The 21946-nt window shown below is 41.6% G+C and overlaps 1 protein-coding gene across 1 annotated transcript in view; it reads left to right on the forward strand.

The window, feature by feature from the left end:
- Positions 1-21946, forward strand: part of LOC134353207 (cation channel sperm-associated auxiliary subunit gamma-like) — a 175624-nt gene that overhangs the window by 126267 nt on the left and 27411 nt on the right. Inside the window, exons 18-24 of the mRNA XM_063061224.1 lie at positions 233-357; positions 3753-3833; positions 10520-10576; positions 11365-11518; positions 13506-13569; positions 13682-13780; positions 15094-15198. Coding sequence (XP_062917294.1) covers positions 233-357; positions 3753-3833; positions 10520-10576; positions 11365-11518; positions 13506-13569; positions 13682-13780; positions 15094-15198 — 685 coding nt within the window. The remainder of the gene's footprint in view (positions 1-232; positions 358-3752; positions 3834-10519; positions 10577-11364; positions 11519-13505; positions 13570-13681; positions 13781-15093; positions 15199-21946) is intronic.

Here is a 21946-nt window from a genome sequence, read left to right on the forward strand (position 1 = left end):
ACCCATTGTCCAGCCATGTACCGGGTAGGGTTAATTGTCCCATGATTAGGTTGGGGTTAAATCGGAGTAACTGGGACATTGTGGCTCGAAGGGCAGGTAGGCCCTATTTCATGCTGTATCAATAAGTAAATAAAATAAAATTTAATAGATCATAGCCTTTCTTTAGTATAAATAACAGATGTTTGTTCCAACGAGTTGGACCATATGGACAATCTGTGTTCTTTTTTTGTAGGACAGGCGAGTGAAAAGTACGAAATCAATCAGGCATGGTTGTTTGCCCAGGTTTCCTCTCCAAAATATGTTCTGGCTGAGCTAAAGAGAGAAGAGCTAATGAGCAGTGGGAATCTAATATACAAGGTACTTACCAGAGTGTAGAGGCAGACAAAGAACATAAGGAAAACTGTGGATTATACCATATTCTGATAATGTCATTTTTAAAGTCACAAAAAATGCATTAGTAATGCAGCATATCTTTTGTACTTATATTAAAATTTGAAGACAGGAAAAGGAGACAAGTAGTTTTACATGGACACCAGTAGTTTGCATCATTGTGAACTCAATGGTTCAACTGGTGGTGTTGTAGGCAGTGATGCAGCAGCATGAAGTGACTGTGCCAACTCCCACCAGTGATCAAATCTGTGAATTTATTTGGAATGAATGCTTTTGTTATGGTATAGTGTGCTGCAAACTGTGTCTAACTTCTAAAGAAAAGAAAACTTACTTTGCATCTGCAGTCTTACTGTAAATTTCAATTAAGTAATCTATTTCCTTGCTGTTTGTCTCCAAATCATAAACCAGTGGGAAAGTGGTGAAGAATCCGAAAGCTTATACTGAAATTCATCAGTATAATGTTTGTTCAGTTTGCAGTTTGACTCAAATCATATATTTGTTTAAGATACAGTGTGGAATAGGCCCTTCCAGCCCTTAGAGCTGATTTATACTCGTGCGTCAAATCGACGCCGTAAGTACGGCGTAGCTGTGAACCCTACGCAGTGCCTACGCGGATCCCTACGCCGTAGCCTGACACGCACCTCTCCCAAAATGTAACTGTGCGTCATTGCGACGCAGACCGCAACAACTGTGATTCGGCAAACAACAGGAATTCTGCAGATGCTGGAAATTCAAGCAACATACATCAAAGTTGCTGGTGAACGCAGCAGGCCAAGCAGCATCTATAGGAAGAGGCGCAGTCGACGTTTCAGGCTGAGACCCTTCGTCAGGACTAACTGAAGGAAGAGTGAGTAAGGGATTTGAAAGCTGGAGGGGGAGGGGGAGATGCAAAATGATAGGAGAAGACAGGAGGGGGAGGGATAGAGCCGAGAGCTGGACAGGTGATAGGCAAAAGGGGATACGAGAGGATCATGGGACAGGAGGCCTAGGGAGAAAGACGGGGGGGGGGGGTGACCCAGAGGATGGGCAAGAGGTATATTCAGAGGGACAGAGGGAGAAAAAAGAGAGTGAGAGAAAGAATGTGTGCATAAAAATGAGTAACAGCTGGGGTACGAGGGGGAGGTGGGGCCTAGCGGAAGTTAGAGAAGTCAATGTTCATGCCATCAGGTTGGAGGCTACCCAGACGGAATATAAGGTGTTGTTCCTCCATCCTGAGTGTGGCTTCATCTTTACAGTAGAGGAGGCTGTGGATAGACATGTCAGAATGGGAATGGGATGTGGAATTAAAATGTGTGGCCACTGGGAGATCCTGCTTTCTCTGGCGGACAGAGCGTAGATGTTCAGCAAAGCGGTCTCCCAGTCTGCGTCGGGTCTCACCAATATATAAAAGGCCACATCGGGAGCACCGGACGCAGTATATCACCCCAGTCGACTCACAGGTGAAGTGATGCCTCACCTGGAAGGACTGTTTGGGGCCCTGAATGGTGGTAAGGGAGGAAGTGTAAGGGCATGTGTAGCACTTGTTCCGCTTACACGGATAAGTGCCAGGAGGGAGATCAGTGGGGAGGGATGGAGGGGACGAATGGACAAGGGAGTTGTGTAGGGAGCGATCCCTGCGGAATGCAGAGAGAGGGGGGAGGGAAAGATGTGCTTAGTGGTGGGATCCCGTTGGAGGTGGCGGAAGTTACGGAGAATAATATGTTGGACCCGGAGGCTGGTGGGGTGGTAGGTGAGGACCAGGGGAACCCTATTCCTAGTGGGGTGGTGGGAGGATGGAGTGAGAGCAGATGTACGTGAAATGGAGGAGATGCGTTTAAGAGCAGAGTTGATAGTGGAGCAAGGGAAGCCCCTTTTATTCGGCCGCTTGGTAGCATCGCATTTCCTCCTACGCTGCAATAGCTTCCCTTTGGTTGACTGAAGGGCAGGGAAGGAACTCCAGCTGCAGTGCTTTCCATAAAGCTTTACAGACCGCTGAAATTATGGAGGACACATTTCGCTTTTACGAAAAAAGACGCTTGCTTTAAACTTGTTTACCCCGAGAAAGACTACCATGACCGTGAAGCCTTGCACGGGCAGGTGTGTGCGCATGCATGACGTGCGCGAATTGCAGAGCGAGGCAGACACACCAACGCACAAGTATAAATGCTCACAATGGCGTAGCCCCCTTGCGTAGGCTCCAGCATAAGCTGGTACACGCAAGTCTAAATCAGCCTTTAAAGCTGCGCCACTGAGCAACACCCGATTAATACTAGCCTAATCACAGGACAATTTACAATGGCTAATTAACCTACTAACTGGTACATCTTTAGACTGCGGGAGGAAACCGAAACGCCCGGAGAAACCTTATGCATGCTATGGGGCGGACGTACAGGTTCCTCACAGATTGGGTCAGCACTGTACCGTAGTGATTAATACAACACCTTACAGGGCAGTGCAGACAGACTGTGAGGAGTTTGTACACACAAAATACTCTGCAGATGCTGGGGTCAAAGCAACACTCAACACGCTGGAGGAATTCAGCAGGTTGGGCAGCATCCGTGGAAACGATCAGTCAACGTTTCAGGCTGGAACCCTTCGTCAGGACTGCAGGGGGAAGGGGCAGAGGCCCTATAAAGAAGGTGAGGGGAGGGTGGGAAGGAGAAGGCTGGTAGGTTCCAGGTGAAAAACCAGTAAGGGGAAAGATAAAGGGGTGGGGGAGAGGAAGCAGGGAGGTGATAGGCAGGAAAGGTGAAGAAGGAATAGGGGAAAGCACAATGGGTAGTAGAAGGAGGCGGAACCATGAGGGAGGTGATAGGCAGCTGGGGGAGGGGGCAGAGTGACATAGGGATGGGGGAAGAAATCACGGGAAGTTGGAGAATTCAATGTTTATGCCAAGGGGCTGGAGACCACCTAGACGGTATATGAGGTGTTGCTCCTCCAACCTGAGTTTAGCCTCATCATGGCAGTAGAGGAGGCCATGTATGGACATATCCGAATGGGAATGGGAAGCAGAATTGAAGTGGGTGGCAACCGGGAGATCCTATCTGTTGTGGCGGATGGAGCGGAGTTTGTACGTTCTCCCCATGACCACATGGGTTACTCCGGTTTCCTCCTACAACCCAAAGATGTACCAGTTGGTAGATTAATTGGTCGTTGTGAATTGTCCCGTGATTAGGCTATGGTTAAATTGGGGAAATACTGGGCGGTGCGGCTCAAAGGGCCAGAAGGGACTATTCCACGCTGTATCTCAATAAATAAATAAATGTCAGAATTGCACTCCGAGTTCAATGTACCTAATTAAGAGACAGCAGAAAGTTCCTCAATTTTTTGAGGAAATATTGACATTTGTTTTCTGTACTATTTATATGCTTTTTCCCACTCAGGTCTCACTGAAGGACCAAAATTTTTATCAAGGACAAAGTTTGTCAGGTGAAGATCTGGTCTTGGTTTCAGTTTTAATAAAGGTAAGGTTAACCTGAACTAAAGGGATAATGGTGCAAGCCAAACAAGGTTATGGTTGAAAAAAACCTGAGGCAATAGAAGCAGTGACATGAAGCTTGGTGACAGATATATACTCTCAGTAGCCACTTTATTAGGTACCTTCTGTATCCAGTAAAGTTGCCACTGAGTGTATGTTCCCAGTCTTCACTGCTGTAGCCCATCCACTTCAGGACTCTATGTGCTGTGCATTCTAGATGCTCTTTTGCACACCACCATTGTAATGTGTGGAAATTTGAGTTACTGTCACCTTGAGCCAGTCTGACCATTCTCCTAGGACCTCTCTCATTAACAAAGCATTTTCACCCACAGAACTGCCGCTTACTGGATGTTTTTTGTTTTGCGCATCATTCTCTGTAAAGTCTAGAAAATCCCAGGAGATCAGTGTACCTGAACCTCCCCATCTGGCACCAACAATCATTCCACTGTGAGTTACTTAGTTCGCATTGCATCGCCATTCTGATGTTTGGTCTGAACAACAACTGAACTCCTAGCCATATCTGCGTGCTTTCATTCCTTTTAATTATTGCACAATCCTCTGTAAGCTCTAGAGGCAGTTATGTGTGAAAAACCTAGCAAATCCTAGCAGATCAGCAGTTTTCAAGAAGTTCAATCCACCCCGTCTGGCACCAACATGGTCAAAGTCACTTGGAACACATTCCTTCCCTATTCTTCCCCATCTTGGCATGGTCAAGAGCTTCAATTGAAGAGAATAAAGTCATTTCTTCCTCATTCTCAGCAATTACATTTCTTCCTCATTCTCAGCAATCTAAACAAAACACTGAAGGAATGCAGCAGGCCAGGCAGCAAAGTAAACAATCGATGTTTCAGACCAGGACCCTTCATCAGGACCCATTCTGATGTGGAAGGAATGTGACTGAAGTGACTTTTATTCTCTGAACTACTAAACCTCTTGACCATATCTGCATGCTTTTATGCATTGAGTTGCTGCCATGTGATTGGCTGATTAGATGTTTGCTTTAACTAAGACATAACATCACCTGAGAGAACCATTGTATCAAAGTGGGAGCAGAGGCATGTTTCCATTTTAATAAAATAGCCCTTCTTGCCAATAATGTGACAAATGCAATTATGTATTGGTCTGATATAGAAATACCGTGAATATGTTGAGGAATTATACCAAACAAAACTGTCAATTTATTAGGTTGTAAATTGATTTTTAAAGCTTTAGAAATTGTAGAAAAAATAGATTTCCAAATTTGTTTAATACAGAACATGACCAAAACATATGTCTCAATGTAGCTATCTCAGTTTTGCATCTATCACACTGACTGAACTTTTGATCCTAGATTTGACTTCGAGAAAAGGTGGGGTTCTTTTGCCCGTTATTATCATTTGATTTGAGTTAATAAAGATGGTCCTTTACTGATGCTTGGGTATATGGATTTGGTTGGCGGTTTGATGTCTTTTTTTTATAGAAGCTTGTATAGCGTATAGCTCCAGGTTTGTGCTCAAAATGTTTTTTTTTCCCCTTTTTTTTTGTTATTAGGGTTTTTCTGTTTTAGTTAATAGGGGTTCTTTTTTACTTTCTTTTTCCATAAAAAAAAAAGCTTTAATAAAAAAGAATAGATTTCTTTAAGATTTAAAAAAAAGATGTTTGCATTAACGTATGCACTCAATCAAGTGGTCACAGTGTATTTCATAAAGCCTCTTTACAAAGGAAAGGAACTAGACAAGGCAAAATATTTCTAAAGGGAACAGATTACGCAGTTCCATATTGGTTAGTGGGGCTCTTAAGAGTTCAAAGTAACCACCAGTTGTGAGGGTGTGTTAAAGTTGAGAGGTTGTGAGGCAAGGAAGTTTAAAATTAATGGATGAGCATAGTTTATTGGAAAAAGAACTAAATCCTCCAATACATAGTTCACAAAGACCTGGGTTCAAGGAGGTGTGTGGTGACAAGACTATGCAGATTTTATAACCTTGCTAACAGATGATTGAAGTTTATCTTCTTGAGTTTGAAAAGTTTGGAAAATAGGCAGAACAATGACAGATGGAATTTAATGCTGGTAAGTGTGAGGTGATATAATTTGGGAGAACTAAGCTGGGACATGCACAATGCATGGTAGGGCCGGAATGAATGTTGAGGAGAAGAGGGAATTTGATGTACAAGTCTATGGGTCAATGGAAATGGCAGCATAGGTGGTTAAGAAGGAAAATTGCTTTCTTGAGTAACACACACAAAATGCTGGAGGATCTCAGCAGATCAGGCAGCAGCTATGAAAATGAATAAACAGTTGACGTCTGGGGCTGAGACCCTTCATCAGGTCTATGAAGGAAGGGGAAAGAATCCGGAATAAAGAGATTGGGGGAGGAGAAGGAGGACAATCTAAAAGGCGATAGGTGAAGTCAGGTGGGTGGTAAAGGTAAAGGGCTGGAGAAGAAGGAATCTCTTAGAAGAGGAGAGTGGACCATGGGAGAAAGGGAAAACAGAGGGGCACCAGGGGGAGTTGCATTACTTAATGAGTGTTCATATTCTACTGCTAGATATGGAAGATGCTGCCACATTTATCTCTCTAAGTTGTAAGGGGGGTTATTCCAGTAATTAGACATAGGAGTATTCCTGCTTTGTGAACATTTGGAAGGCCATGGAACTGTGCTATGGAGCTAAAGATTGTAGCAATACTCAAAGATGATTTAACATTGCCTTCTTAGAGACAGTGAGGGATGATCCATAATTATTGGCCTTGCACATGAAACCCAATCCCAGAAAATGAATAACTGAAAAAGTCATGCAAAACCTTATCGAATGCTTTTCGAAAATTAGTGCATTAACCATAGGCGATCTTTCATTTTTAATGGCAGCACAGAAGGTGATTTGGCCAATAAAATCCATGCTGGCTTCCAGGGTGATCTCGTTCTGCAACATATTTCTCTGCAACCATCCTCTCACATTTTCCCATTACAATCTCATTCCCCTCAGACACTCATGTGATACTTTGGTGGGAACTATATACAGCAGTCAATTAATCTAACAACTGATATGTCTTTGGAAAATGGAAGGAAAGCAGAGTGCCCAGAGGCCCATACCATCATAGGAAGGGTGTGCTGATACCCACATAAATGGCACCAAAGACCATAATTAGATCTGGATCACTGAAACTGTGAAACAGGTAGCTTTTAGGTTCTCTCATGATTGCATGGGTTTCCCCTGGGTGCTCCAGTTTCCTCCCACGTTCTGAAGTCATATGGATTAAGGCTAGTAAGTTGTGGGCATGCTATGTTGGTGCCAGAAGCATGGTTGACACCTGAGGGGTGCCCCCAGCACATCCTTGAACTGTGATAGTCTTGACACAAAATATGCATTTCACTGTATCTTTCTATGTACATGTGACAAATAAAGCTAATATTATTTGCTGTTTAAAGTTCTAAAGCTTTGCTTCATAGCTGGAAACATTGGCTGGATCAATAGTGGGATGGGCTTTGATCAAACTCTCTACTTCTCCCATGTCTGGTTAAATATCGAGGCTTCAGAGTTGGACGGCTGGGGAAATTACTGAAATTGTCAGGGCATCCACACGATAAAAAGCAGAAGGCCTTGCAATATCAGATCCATCTTGTCAATAAGAAAGGAGTTGTCTTCAGTCATAAACCACTCAGCAGTTACTTTGAAATAATTGAACAGGCTTGTTTTCCCTCCTGTTAAGGTCTAATTGTATATTCTATTTGAGAAATTTCCAAGTAAGCTTGCAGTTTACTTATGTATTTATTATATTGATAAACCTGGACCTGGACAATATCCAGGCTCGGGCTGACGTGGCAAGTAACATTTGAACCACGCAAGTGCCAGGCAATGACCATCTCCAACAATAGAGGCTCTCACCATCGTCCCCTGACATTCAGTGGCATCACCATCATTGAATCCCCGACTCTCAACATCTTGGGGGCTTATCATTGGTTGCAAACTGAACGGGTCTAGTCATATAAACACAATGGCTACCAGAGCAGGTCAAATTCTAAGAATTCTGCAGTGTGTACCTCACCTCCTGACTCCCCAAAGCCTGTCCACCATCTACAAGGCTCAGGTCAGGAGTTTAATGGGATACTGGCCACTTGCCTGGATGAGCGCAGCCCCATCAACACTCAAGAAGCTCGACACCATCCAGTACAAGGCAGCCCACTAGACTGGCACTCCTTCCACAAGTATCCGATCCCTCCACCATTGACCAACAGTTGCAGCAGTGTGTACTATCTACAAGATGCACTGCAACGACACAACAAAGTTCCTAAGACAGCACCTTCCAGATCCACGACCACTACCATCTAGAAGGACGAGAACAGTAGATACATGGGAACAGCACCACTTGGAAATCCTCCTCCAAGTCACTCGCCATCCTGACTTGGAAACATAACGCCATTTCTTCATTGTCACTGGGTCAAAATCATGGAAATCTCTCCCTAACAGCACTGTGGGTGTACCCACATCTCAGGGACTGCAGCAGTTCAAGAAGGCAGCTTATCACCACCTTCTCAAGGGCAACTAGGGATGGGCAATAAATGCTGGGTTAGCTGGCAATGCCCACATCCTATAAATGAATAAATTAAAAAAATTACAACATTGTTTCAGATTTCTGGATCATTGGGATCTCATCTAGGGAAGGTATGACATGTACTAAAAGGACGGATTACACCTGAACCAATATAGGAGGGGGACCAATATCCTTTATGGCAGGTTTGCTAGAACTATTAGGGAAGGTTTAAACTAAGTTGGCAGAGGGATGGTAACTGGAGTGATAGGGTTGAAGATGGCGCTGTTGGTATACTAGTCGATGCATTATGTCGTGAGACTGTGAGGAAGAGCAGGCAGATGATAGGGCAAAATTGCAGTTAGTGGGATGAATTGAAGTGTAAATAGGACAAAACTGCAAAGGGTGATGAATCCATGACTGAAAGTGTTATATTTTACGGAAGTATACGGTATAGTATACGGAAGTATATAGTACAGTATACGGAATAAGGTAGTTGACCTTGTAGCGTAATTAGAGATTAGCAGATATCATGTTGTGGGCATCACTGAGTCATGGCTAAAAGAAGATCATAGTTGGGAGTTTAACATTCTTGGTTACACATTGTATTGAAAGGACAGGCAAGTAGGCAGAGGGTGTGGGGTAGCTGTATTGGTAAAAAATGAAATCAAATCATTAGATAGAGGTGACATGAAGAGGATGTAGAATTCTTATGGGTAGAATTAAGTAACTGCAAAGGAAAAAAGACCCTGATGGGAGTTATATACAGGCCTCCGAACAATATCCAGGATGTTTCAATGGGACATAGAAAAGGCATGTAAAAAGGGCAATATTATGATAGTCATGGGGATTTCAATATGCAGATAGATTGGGAAAATCAGGTTGTTGCTGGAACCCAGGAGAGGGAATTTGTAGAGTGCCTGCGAAGTGGCTGATTAGAGAAGTTTGTGGTTGAGCCCACTAAGAGAAAGGTAATTCTGAATTGGGTGTTGTGTAATGAACCAGATTTGTTTAGGAAGCTTAAGGTAAAGGAACTTTTAGATGTCTGTGATCATAATATAATAGAATTCACCCTGAAGTTTGAGAGGAAGAAGATAAAGTTAGATTCACTATTACAGTGGAGTAAAAGAAATTATAGAGGCATGAAAGAGGAGCTGGCTAAAGTTGATTGGAATAGTACACTATCAGGGATGATGACAAAACAGCAACGGATGGAGTTTCTGGGGGGAAATTTGGAAGGCACAGGACAGATATATCCCAAAGATGAAGCAGTATTCTCAAGGGAAACTGAGGTAACCATGGCTGACGAGAGAAGTCAAAGACGCCATATAAGCAAAAGAGAGGGCAAATAATATAGCAAAAAATTATTAGGAAGATAGAGGATTGGGAAACTTTTAAAAACCAACAACAGGCAACTAAAAAGACATAAGGAGAGGAAATTTGAAGGTAAGCTAGCCAATAATATAAAAGAGGATGTCAAGCGTGTTTTTCAGATATATAAGGAGTAAAAGAGAGGTGAGAGTAGATATTGGTCTGCTGGAAAATGACTTCGGAGAGATAGTAATGGGGGACAAAGAAATGGCAGATTAACCAAGTAAGTATTTTCCAACTGTGAAAGATAGCAGCAGTATTTCAGAAATTTGAGTGTCAGGAGGAGAAGTGAGTGTATTTGCTATTACTAAAGAGAAGGTGATTTGGAAGCTGAAAGTTCTGAAGATTGATAAGACACCTAAACTAGATGGACTACATCCCAGGGCGCTGAAAGAGATAACTGAAGAGATGGTGAAGGGTAATAAACTGTCAAAGATGGAAATGACAGAATGGGGAAAGAAGGTGTTAAGATACAATAATAGAAAGGAAAATCTTGAATTAAGAATATAAAATAACATACCTACTAGCTAGAAATATTTCAAAAACTGTGTCAAGATGAACCTAGCTGAATTAGCTGTAGTGGAAAGACAGTAAATGCATGAAGAAGACTGTTGAATTCTTCACTTTACAATGTGCATTGCAGAACAATGATAGTGCTTGTATTAGAAACCTTGTCTATAGGAGGAAGCCCTGGGGTGTGGGGGTGTGGGGGTGGGGGGGAGGGGTTCACGTATTAACCTTACTCTTGACGTGTCGGAAGAACTTTGACTTAGTGCTAACCTCCTTTTCTTTCTCAGGTAGTAAATTCCGACTTTGCCTGCTTTTCAGAATTTGGGAGTGAAGTTACGATGGAGGTGATTTAAAAAAAACTTTTTATTTGTACAAGAGATTTAATGCAGTTTCTTACAAGAAACTTGAAATTAGAATGTCATGTATCTCTCTCTCTCTCTCTCTCTCTCTCTCTCTATATATATATATATATATATATAGTAAATACCTAGGAAGTATGTATACATATACAGGAAATACCTAGGGAGTTTGAGAGTTTGGCATAGTACTCCAGTAATTTTACATATTACACTGTACTGCTGTCATGAAAAAAAAAACACATTTCATAACATATGTGAGTGATGATAAACCTGATTCTGATACGGGTCTCTATTGTGGACCGAGAGTGGGAAGGGGGCAGGGAGAGGGGAATCACGGTTGGGAAAAAGGGAAGGGAGAGGGGAGGGAGTGGGAAGCACCAGAGAGACATTCCGTAATGATCAGTAAACCAATTGTTTGGAATCAAATGACCTTGCCTGGTGTCTCAGGGCTGGGTGTGTCTGTACCCTCACCATCCTCTGCCCCGGCGCAACTTCTCTGCCACCGGTTGCACACTCCTCCTGCAACACTCCACCCTCGCCATTCCCAACATCTTTTGCTCCTGCCAGATTTCCAAACTTGCTCTCAGCCCCATGTTGACAAATTCAGTACTGTGCAAAAGTCTTAGACACCCTAGCTATATGCATGTGCCTAGGACTTTTGCACAGTATGCAGTTTTTGTATGCAGTTTTGTATGTAACTGGAGATTATTCCCCATGTTTGCAGGCTAAGTACACAGAAAAGCATAAAAGGAATATTTATTTCTGCTTCTCAGGGTAGCATACAGTTGACGGTCTATGTGGGATGCCCGCCTGGAAACAGACTTGTTTTTGACGTTGCCTACACTCTCAAATACATTGTGAATAAATCTAAAGTGCACTTTGACTGTCTTGAGCATGATGAAATTCCGTGCTTTTATTACGAACAACGTAAGTGTGTCATACTCCTTCCAAAATGTAATGGTAGAATTATAGCACAGAAAATGGCCCTTCTGGCCCACTTCATCTATTCTGATCCCATTAAACTGTATAATTGTTATTTTCTTTGCAGTTTAACTTTGAATCATAGAGTCCAGAGAAGTACAACACAGAGACAGGCCCTTTGCTCATTCTAGTCCATGTAGAAACCGTGTAGAAACTGCCTGTTCCCATTGACCTGCACCTAGACCGTAGCCCTCCATACCTCTAACATCCTTGTACCTATCCAAACTTCGCTTAATGTTGAAATCGAGCTCGCATCCACCACTTGCACTGGCAGCTCATTTCACACTCTCATGATCCTCTGAATGAAGAAGCTTCCCCTCATGTTCTCCTCGAGCTTTTTACCTTCCACCCTTAACCCATGACCTCTGGTTGTAGTGCCACCCAGTCTCAATGGAAAAAACCTTCTTGCTTTTACCCTATCCATGCCACTCATAGTTTTGTATCCTCTATCAAATCAACTCTCAAGCATAATTTTCTTATGTTTGTATTTTAGAAAATTACCCATGGATATGCAATTGTTCAGTGTTTTTCCTCACAACACGCTGGAGGAACTCAGCAGGTTGGGCAGCATCCGTGGAAACAATGAGTCAATGTTTCGGGCCGGAACTCTTCGTCAGGACTGTAGAGGGAGGGGGCAAAGGCCCTATAAAGAAGGTGGGGGGAGGGTAGGAAGGAGAAGGCTGGTAGGTTCCAGGTGAAAAACCAGTAAGGGGAAAGATAAAGGGGTGGGGGAAGGGAGGCAGGGAGGTGATAGGCAGGAAAGGTGAAGAAAGAATAGGGGAAAACACAATGGGTAGTAGAAGGAGGCGGAACCATGAGAGGGGTGATAGGCAGCTGGGGGAGGGGGCAGAGTGACATAGGGATAGGGGAAGGGAGGAGGAGGGAATTAACGGAAGTTGAAGAATTCTATGTTCATACCAAGGGGCTGGAGACTATCTAGACGGTATATGAGGTGTTGCTCCTCCAACCTGAGTTTAGCCTCATCATGGCAGTAAAGGAGGCCATGTATGGACATATCTGAATGGGAGTGGGAAGCAGAGTTGAAGTGGGTGGCTACTGGGAGATCCTGTCTGTTTTGGCGGATGGAGTGGAGGTGCTCGACTTCCAACTTCCAACTTCCGTTGATTCCCTCCCCCTCCCTTCCCCTATCCCTATAGGAGAACATCTCCTTCGTTCTGGAATGAAAAGCCTCATCCTGAGAGCTGATGCAGCAGAGACGGAGGAATTGAGAGAAGGGGATGGTGTTTTTACAAGTATCTCCTCAGCTTTTTTATCTCTAGCCCTGCTGAAGGGTTTCAGCCTGAAACATCAACTGTACTTCTTTCCATCGATACTGCCTGGCCTGCTGAGTTCCTCCAGAATTTTGTGTGTGTTGCTTATACAATCTTGTTCTCTTACTTTATAAAGTCGGAAGTATCATAAGCAGCCATAACCAATATATAAAATTGTAAGACTACTGAACCAAGTTTGATCTTTTAAAAAACTTTCAAATAGTTTTACTGCAGGTGGACATCCTGTGGTTTCCCTGTTTTTCACCTGCATTGAAACAAAATATCCTATATCTTACTGTGGGCACTACCAAAGGAAGCCTAATGATAATACAAGAAGATTGTGTGTGTCAAGCCTTTCTTTCTTATCTCTGTGCCAATGCAAATCAGTGACAAACTTATGAGAAAAAAAACAAAGAGGCAAAGTTTGGAAGAAAAATATTTTTGACTAAGAAACCAGAATCTTTAAAAGAAAGCGAAAAATAATGAATGATTTTATTTACAGCTTGCACTGATTAAGGTATTTAAATAGAAATAATTTTGTTTATTACATATAATAACGTAGCTCTTCCATATGTATATTATGTTTCATGAAACAAAATAAGTTTTTATCTCATATATATATTGTACATATATGTTAAAACCAGATTTGCATATCTTTGCAGCATTTTATCCCTTCTTTTTAATTCAAGATTTGGTGATAGGGAAATCTAATCGATTTTTGGGCAGGTAGGTGAAAAATTAAATTGGGATATAATATCCTTTATATTAAGCGCAAAAAAGCCCTTCTGATCGTTTTTCCTTTGTTTACATGAAAATCCTGTATATTTTAATTTCCTAGTTATACCTTTAAAGTCATTGGAGGGGGACCGTATAGAAGAAGTAATATCAGGAAATTCAGTCCACAAGAGATTCTATTATACAACTCAGTGAATTACAGGTACTCTTACACATTCTGTATATACGAAAATTTCCAATATCTACCATATATCATTTCCATGAGGTAAAAATTGTAAATCTTATGTTACACCTCCTTAAAATTTTAGATAGCTATAGATATAGAAAAGTATGTACTTTTGCAGGGGAGTATTAAAATGGGGCAGGGCAAATTATAAGACAAGACAAAGGAGCAGAAGTCGGCCATTCGGCCCATCGAGTCTGCTTCGCCATTTTATCATGAGCTGATCCATTCTGCCATTTAGTTCCATTCCCCCGCCTTCTCACCATAACCTTTGATGCCCTGGCTACTCAGATACCTATTAATCTCTGCCTTAAATACGCCCAATGACTTGGCCTCCACTGCTGCCCGTGGCAACAAATTCCATAGATTCACCACCCTCTGACTAAGAAAATTTCTTCGTATTTCTGTTCTGAATGGGCGCCCTTCAATCCTTAAGTCACGTCCTCTCGTACTAGGCTCCCCTGTCATGGGAAACAACTTTGCCACATCCACTCTGTCCATGCCTTTCAACATTCGAAATGTTTCTATGAGGTCCCCCCTCATTCTTCTAAACTCCAAGGAATATAGTCCAAGAGCGGACAAACGTTCCTCATATGTTAACCCTCTCATTCCCGGAATCATTCTAGTGAATCTTCTCTGTACCCTCTCCAACGTCAGCACATCCTTTCTTAAATAAGGAGACCAAAACTGCCCACAATACTCCAAGTGAGGTCTCACCAGCGCCTTATAGAGCCTCAACATCACATCCCTGCTCCTATACTCTATTCCTCTAGAAATAAATGCCGACATTGCATTCGCCTTCTTCACTACCGACTCAACCTGGAAATTATGAGAGAATTAGGCAGGCAACAGATACTTCTGGACACGTCCATGTCTGATAAATGGAGGGTATCCATTTGAAGCGAAGAGAGTAGGTCCGAAGAATATGTACAGAGCAGGTTTTATTTTTAACATGGAGAGTGGTGGGTGACTGGTTGTGGTGACGGGGTGGATGCTGGAGGCGAATATGATGGATGCCTACAAGTGGACGGATATGGACATTATGTTGGCAGGAGGGAGTGTTCTAGTTGAGCATTTGGTTACTAATTTAATTACTTTGGCACAACAGTGTGGACCGAAGGCCCTGTTCCGAGGCTGTACTAGTCTATATTATAATGTGTACAACATGTAAACTCCATTAATTTTATACAGCTAAGCAAAATACTCCACACTACCATGATATAAAATAGTATTGATAACATTATATTGTATGACAAAAGTGAAAGATCAATTTGTTATTTTGTCTCTGGTAGGAATAGCTATACAGCAATATGGAAAACTATAGCAAGCAACCCAAACGATGAACAATATACAAATCAAGGTATCCCTATTTTGCAAAGTGATACCTTTGGAATTAGGTGAGTGGAGGTGTTGCAAAGTCAACTAATATAAAATATTCTCCAATATTTTACAGTTTTATTTATTGTATTAGTTAGAATTGACAGTTGAAATGGACCAAACTAGAGATTGATGGCAATCAGTACTGAGTAAATTTAAGCCATTGAAGCAGGAAGCAAAAATAGAACAATTTCGTTAGAATTTGTTCTCTATAAATTCATGTTGGTTTTGGATTGCATTGTCACTCCTTCAATTTTATTTTAATCAAAGTTATTTTAAAAAGAACAATGATCCATTCACAAACAAGAGAGAATCTGCAGATGCTGGAAATCCAAGCAACACAATCAAAATGCTGGGTGAACTCAGCAGGTCAGGCAGCATGTATGGAAAAGTGTAAAGAGTTGGCATTTCAGGCCGAGACCCTTCATCAGGAAGCAAAGATCAGAAGAATTTCTTTAGAATTTGCTCTGTATGAATTCATGTGCAGTATTTCAAAGAATGCTGCATTCTTTCATTCTCACAAATTATTGACCATATCCATTCTTTCCTTTACTTCAATTCAATTCGACTTCCATTGTCATTCAACCATACATGAATATCCATGAATACAGCCAAATGAGACACTGTTACTCTGAAGTCAAGGTGCCAAACACAGCACAAAGCACACACAGCATGTATAAGATAGAAGGATACAGCCACTCAAAGAGTGCAAACTCAAGCCATCCAACGCCACCAAAATAAGCAGATGACCACAACAGAGCTTGTCTGCTGAGTGAACACTAGGGGCGGCACTGACTCCATCTTGGATGCCACGCCACACCGTCCCTGGTGGAGTGCGCTGACTCTGACACCTCACCCTGCCAGCTGGAAACAGGCGACACTGCAGCTTGAGGCCTAGTCCATGCATTAATGCAAAGTGTCATTGTGTCGAGTACAGATACAAAGCTAATGAAATGCTGTTAGCATCTGACCAGAAATGCAAAGAATAGTGTTATTTACAAAACAACTGTGAATAAAAATTAAGTGCTACAGCACATGAATATAAAAGTACTGAGACAGTACAATATGGGTGCAATATTTCTTAACGCTATGATGAGAGGTTCAGCAGTGTCACAGCCTCAGGGAAGAAGCTCTTCCTGTGCCTGCTGGTGCGGGAGCGGAGGCTCCTGTAGCACCTACCAGATGGGAGGAGAGTAAAAAGTCCATGGTTAGGGTGAGATGCATCCTTGATAATGCTTTTTGCCCTGCCCAGGCAGCGTTTATGGTAGATGTTCTCAATGGTGGGCAATTAGGTGCCGATAATCTGCTGAGCAGTTTTCGCCACATGCTGGAGTGCTTTGTGGTCTGATACGGGACAATTGTCATACCACACTGAGATGCAGTTGGTGAGTGTGCTCTCACTGGTACAGCGGTAAAAGTCCGTCAGTATCCTGGGACAGAGGTGAGCTTTCTTGATGCTCCACAGGAAATAAAGGTGTAGCTGCGCCTTTATGATCAGGATGGAGGAGTTCAGGGACCAGGTGAGATCCTCGGAAATGTGGACACCAAGGAATTTGAAGCATGATACACGCTCCACTACAGTTCCGTTGATGTAGATGGGGAGGTGAGTGTAACTCCTAGCATGCCTGAAGTCCACAATGATCTCCTTGGTTATCTGGGTGTTAAGGGCCAGGTTGTTGTCGGCACAGGTTATTGTTGAATGAAAGGCTAGACTAACAGGTTAATCTTCTGGGATATTGAATTTTCAGGTGTCACAGAGGGAGATGCAAAAATGAAGGGGTTGTCACACTGCTGATTAGGGAGAGCAGTACTTAGAGGTATTGTCATCTAGTGAGTTGAATTTAGGAGTGAGAGTGGAGTAATCACTTTGCTAGGTTTACACAATAGGTTTCTCAGTCCTCAGAAGGAAAAGAATAGCTTCCTTTGTCACATGCACAATGAAAATTACAGTGAATTATGTCAATAACTAACACAGCAAGTGTAGGCATGCTTCCAGCACCAACGTAGCATACGAACAACTTACTAACGCTATGCCTTTGGAATGTGGGAGGAAACTGGAGCACCCAGAGAAAGCAGACACAGTCATGGGGAGAATGTGCCAACTCTGTACAGAGAGCAGTGGAAATTGAACGTCTATTTTTACTGTAAAGGTGCTGTAAAGTGTTACACGAACTGCTGTGCAACTGTGCTGCCACTAGAGGAATAAATATGCAAGCAAATTCCAAAAAGGTATAAAAGCAATTAGCTTACTGTAGTTGGGAGCTTTAACTTTCCAAATATTGATTTCCATTTCCCTAATGCAAAGGGCTTAGATGGAGCACAGTTTGTTAATTCAGTTCAAGATTTTGAGACAATATCTATTTCGCCTTACCAGAGAGGGGTAACTTAACTTCCTCTTAGATGGTGGAACACCATGGAAACAATTACTATGATTCTGTACGTTTCAAGCTAGTTATAAGAAAGGATAAGTTTGGTCCTCAAGTTAAGGTCCCAAAATAGGGCAAACAGGAATTTTAATGCAAGGGAGGACTTGACAAAAGAAGATTTGGAGCAGATACTTGAAGATTAACTGAATCTGAGAAGTGGAATTCTTTTAAGAGGGTGTTAGCAAGAGATTAGGGACAGCATATTCCAGTATGACCATAAGACCATAGGATATAGGAGCAGAATTAGGTCATTTGGCCCAACGAGCCTGTTCTACCATTTCATCATGGCTGTTCCATTTTCCCTCTTAGCCCCAATTTCTTGTCTTTTCCCCATAACCCACATGTCTTATGCTCTTGTCCTTGTCCGCTTCAACCTTGCTTGATAGTCCAAATGGAGAGAAGCAATGATCATAGCCGCATCATTCTGCTCCAAGCCTCATCAAATTCCCTCAAAGGCTGCAAAGGCTAGGTTGCTCAGTCAAAACACATCCTCAAAATGTAAATCACAGTTCTAATCGCACACAGCTTAGTAGTAGAGTCATACTTGAAAGAAGAAGAAGTAGTTTTGTGGAGGATACATAATACTGCAGTTTAAGAAGGGTGGCAGGGATAAACAAGATAACTATAGGCCATGAGCCTTATGTCAGTAGTAAGGAAATTACTGAAGTAAAATCTAAAGGACAGGATTTATGTTAATTTGAAAAAAACAGAGTCTAATTAATGTGAGTCAGCGTGCCTATACTTATGTAAGAAAAGGGTATTTGAAGATCAAGGCCTCAGACATATAATTACCAGGTAGCAGCGATCTCTGCCCTCCTTTACACTCCTGAAACTAGGGCTTCCTCCAGCAGACAGTTGACAGCATAGACAGGCCCTAGTTACGCTCAGCCAACTACACTGGATGGGCCATATCATTCTCATACCTGGCACGAGGCTTCCAAGAGAGATGATATTCTGGCCTTCGCCATGGGAAGAGGTTACCAGGTGGGTGGGAGAAAATGTGCCCGTGGATCAAGCTCAAAGAAATGCTACATCGCTACTGGCTTCTAGAAATCCCTGGTCCATGACTGCTCAGAGTAGAGAACGTAGAACACTGAACAGTGCAGCGCAGGAACACGCCCTTTGGCCTACAATGTATGCTGAATTAATTACATAGTTAATCAAATGGCCAACTAAATTAATCCTGTCTATAAGGAATCCATATCCTCTCCTTTCCCACACATTGATGTGCCTTTGAATGCCTTTGTTGTATATTATTTGCCTTCACACCTCCCCAGGTAAGGCATCTCAGGTATCCACCACTCTGTGTGTGTAAAAAAAATCTTGCATTGCCTTTGAACTTTCCACCTCTCACTGAAGGTACCACCTTCCCTCTCGATATCTCTAGGTATTGGACATTCCAACCAGGTGAGAAAAAGATACTGGCTGTCTATTTACAGTATGTCTTTGAAATATCTAATATCAGAGGGCCTGCACTGAAGGTGAGAGGAGGTCAGTACAAAGGGGATGTGAGGGGTACGTTTTTCACTCAGAGAGTCATGGATGTCTGGAATGCACTGCCTGGTATGCTGGTGGAGGGAAATATATTAGTAGCTTTTAAAAGATAATTGCATGGTTGTTAGGAAGATGAATGGATATGGGCATAATGTAGGTAGGGGGAATAGTGTTCACAAACAAGAGAAAATCTGCAGATGCTGGAAATCCAAGCAACACACACACAAAATGCTGGAGGAACTCAGCAGGCCTGGCAGCATCAATGGAAAAAAGTACAGTCAATGTTTCGGTCCGAGACCCTTTGGCAGGAATAGTGTCCAGTGGCTTTTAATTTGCTGTTTAGCTGGCTGAGCACAACATTGTGGGCCGAATGGCCTGTTCCTGTGCTACGCTCTTCTATGTTCTGTGCCCCTCATAATCTTATAAACCTCTATCAGATTCCCCCTCAGCCTCTGCTGCTCCAGAGAAAACAACCTAAGTTTGTTCAATCTCTTTGCATGGGCACAATAGGAGCAATCCAATTGGTATTGAGAACCTCTAGGTCATGCATCGGGTACACACAGAGGATCTGCAAAAGGTGCAATTCACAAGCTAATCTACCAGTCCATTTGCTTACGTCCTACCCTTGGAAGAGTCTACACTTCTCACATTGGCTTCATTAGAATCCATAGACCTAGTATGGAAGGAAGTCTAAAGCTAACCCTAATCCTCAGTCCCAAGGGATTAAGCATTTTTCTGAACTATGATCACTACAATCGATTAGCCAACAGTTTACCAATTTTGTCACTGTGTACATAAAATTCACTTCTTGTTTTCTTTAATTGGTTTACAATCGAGGACAAGAGTAATAAACTGTGTTCCATTTGAAGTTCAGTTCTTTGTTTATATAACTCCTCAGAAGGAGCTATAACATATTTCTTATCAATTTCCTTAATCTTGTCCACAATTACCAACTCCTCCTGCTTCTGCTTCTTCCTCAAAGCAACAGAATACGAAATAATCTGACCACGAATATAAGCTTTAAAAGTATCCCAAAGAGTGTTAACAGAAATATCCTCTGTATGGTTAATTGTAAAAAAAAAGATCAATATGTTCATTCATAAAGTTAACAAAGTCCGAGTCCTGAAGCAACAGCGAATTAAAATGCCATTGTCTATTATTTTGTATATTGGCCAGAATTTTAATAGAAAGCTTAAGTGGAGCATGATCCGAAATGGTTATAGAATCATAATCACACGTAATCACTGAGGGAATAAGACGAGAATCAATAAAGAAATAATCAATTCTTGAATAGGAATGATGAACATGTGAAAAAAGAAAAATCTTTTTCCTGAGGATGCAAAAAGCGCCAAATGTCCGTCGACCCAGAATTTTCATATCTTGGGATTAAAATTACTTGTAAATACAAAGATTTATTTAAGACTAACTTTTTACCATTAATAGACCATATTATTCAACTTTCATCTAAATGGTTTCCTTTGTATTTAACTTTGATTGGTCGTATTAACGCAGTTAAGATGTTTTTTTTGCCAAAATTTTTATATATATTTCAGGCGTTACCAATCTTTGTTCCAAAATCTTTTTTTGACAAAGTTGACTCTAAAATTTCTTCATTTATTTGGCAGAACAAAAACCCGAGACTGGGTAAAATACATTTGCAGAAAGCTAAGAGAGATGGAGACTTAGCATTACCTAACTTTAGATTTTATTATTGGGCAATTAATATTCGACATATGAAATTCTGGTTACTGGACCAGGATATACAATCCATTCCTAAATGGGTAGTATTGGAATTACAATCTGTTCAGGGTTTTACACTTGGCTCCATCTTAGGTTCCTCTCTTCCTTTTGATTGGAAACGCCTTAAACAGGTGTCTAACCCGATAGTTAAATATACCTTGCGTATTTGGTTTCAATTCAGAAAATTTTTTGATCTTAATCAATTTGGGTTAGCGATTCCTATATTAGGTAACATATTTTTTCCTCCCTCTTTTACGGATCGTGCTTTTCAAATTTGGAAGACTAAGGGTATTTCACGGTTTTTGGATTTATTTTTAGATGGTTCCCTTATGTCTTTTGAACAATTATCTAATAAATATAACTTATCAAGAATACATTTTTTTAGATATTTACAAGTTAGAAATTTTCTAAGTACTATACTTTCTTCCTTTCCAATGCTCCCTCCTATATACATTTTAGATACTATAATCAACCTTAATCCATGTCAGAAAGGTGCATCGGCTATGATTTATAATATTATTATGAAACTTAGGAAAGCTCCATTTGATAAGATTAGGGTAGATTGGGAACAGGAAGTGGGGTTTACCATTTCTGTGGATGACTGGGGGCAGATTTTACAATTAGTCAATACTTCCTCTATCTGTGCTAAACATTCCCTAATTCAATTTAAAGTTGTTCATAGAGCACATATGTCCAAATATAAGTTAGCGCGCTTTTATTCTCATATTAATCCTTTTTGTGATAGATATCCGGGGCAGATAGCCTCTTTAACTCATATGTTTTGGTCTTGCCCTACTTTGGAAACTTTTTGGAGAGACATTTTTAATATTATCTCCAAGGTATTGAATATAGATATCTCTCCTCACCCTATTACTGCTATCTTTGGACTACCTAAAATTTCCAGTAATCTCTCCCCTTCAGCCCGTAGAATGATTGCATTTCTTACTTTAATGGCGAAAAGATGTATCTTACAACATTGGAAAGAGCTTAATGCTACAACTACCTTTTTTTGGTTTTCTCAGACGATATTATGCTTGAACTTGGAGAAAATTAGAAGCAATCTTTATGACTCCTCTTTTAAATTTGAACAGACTTGGAGATCTTTTAT

The sequence above is a fragment of the Mobula hypostoma genome, chromosome 10 (genome assembly GCF_963921235.1).
Source record: "Mobula hypostoma chromosome 10, sMobHyp1.1, whole genome shotgun sequence".
Classification (NCBI taxonomy): domain Eukaryota; kingdom Metazoa; phylum Chordata; class Chondrichthyes; order Myliobatiformes; family Myliobatidae; genus Mobula; species Mobula hypostoma.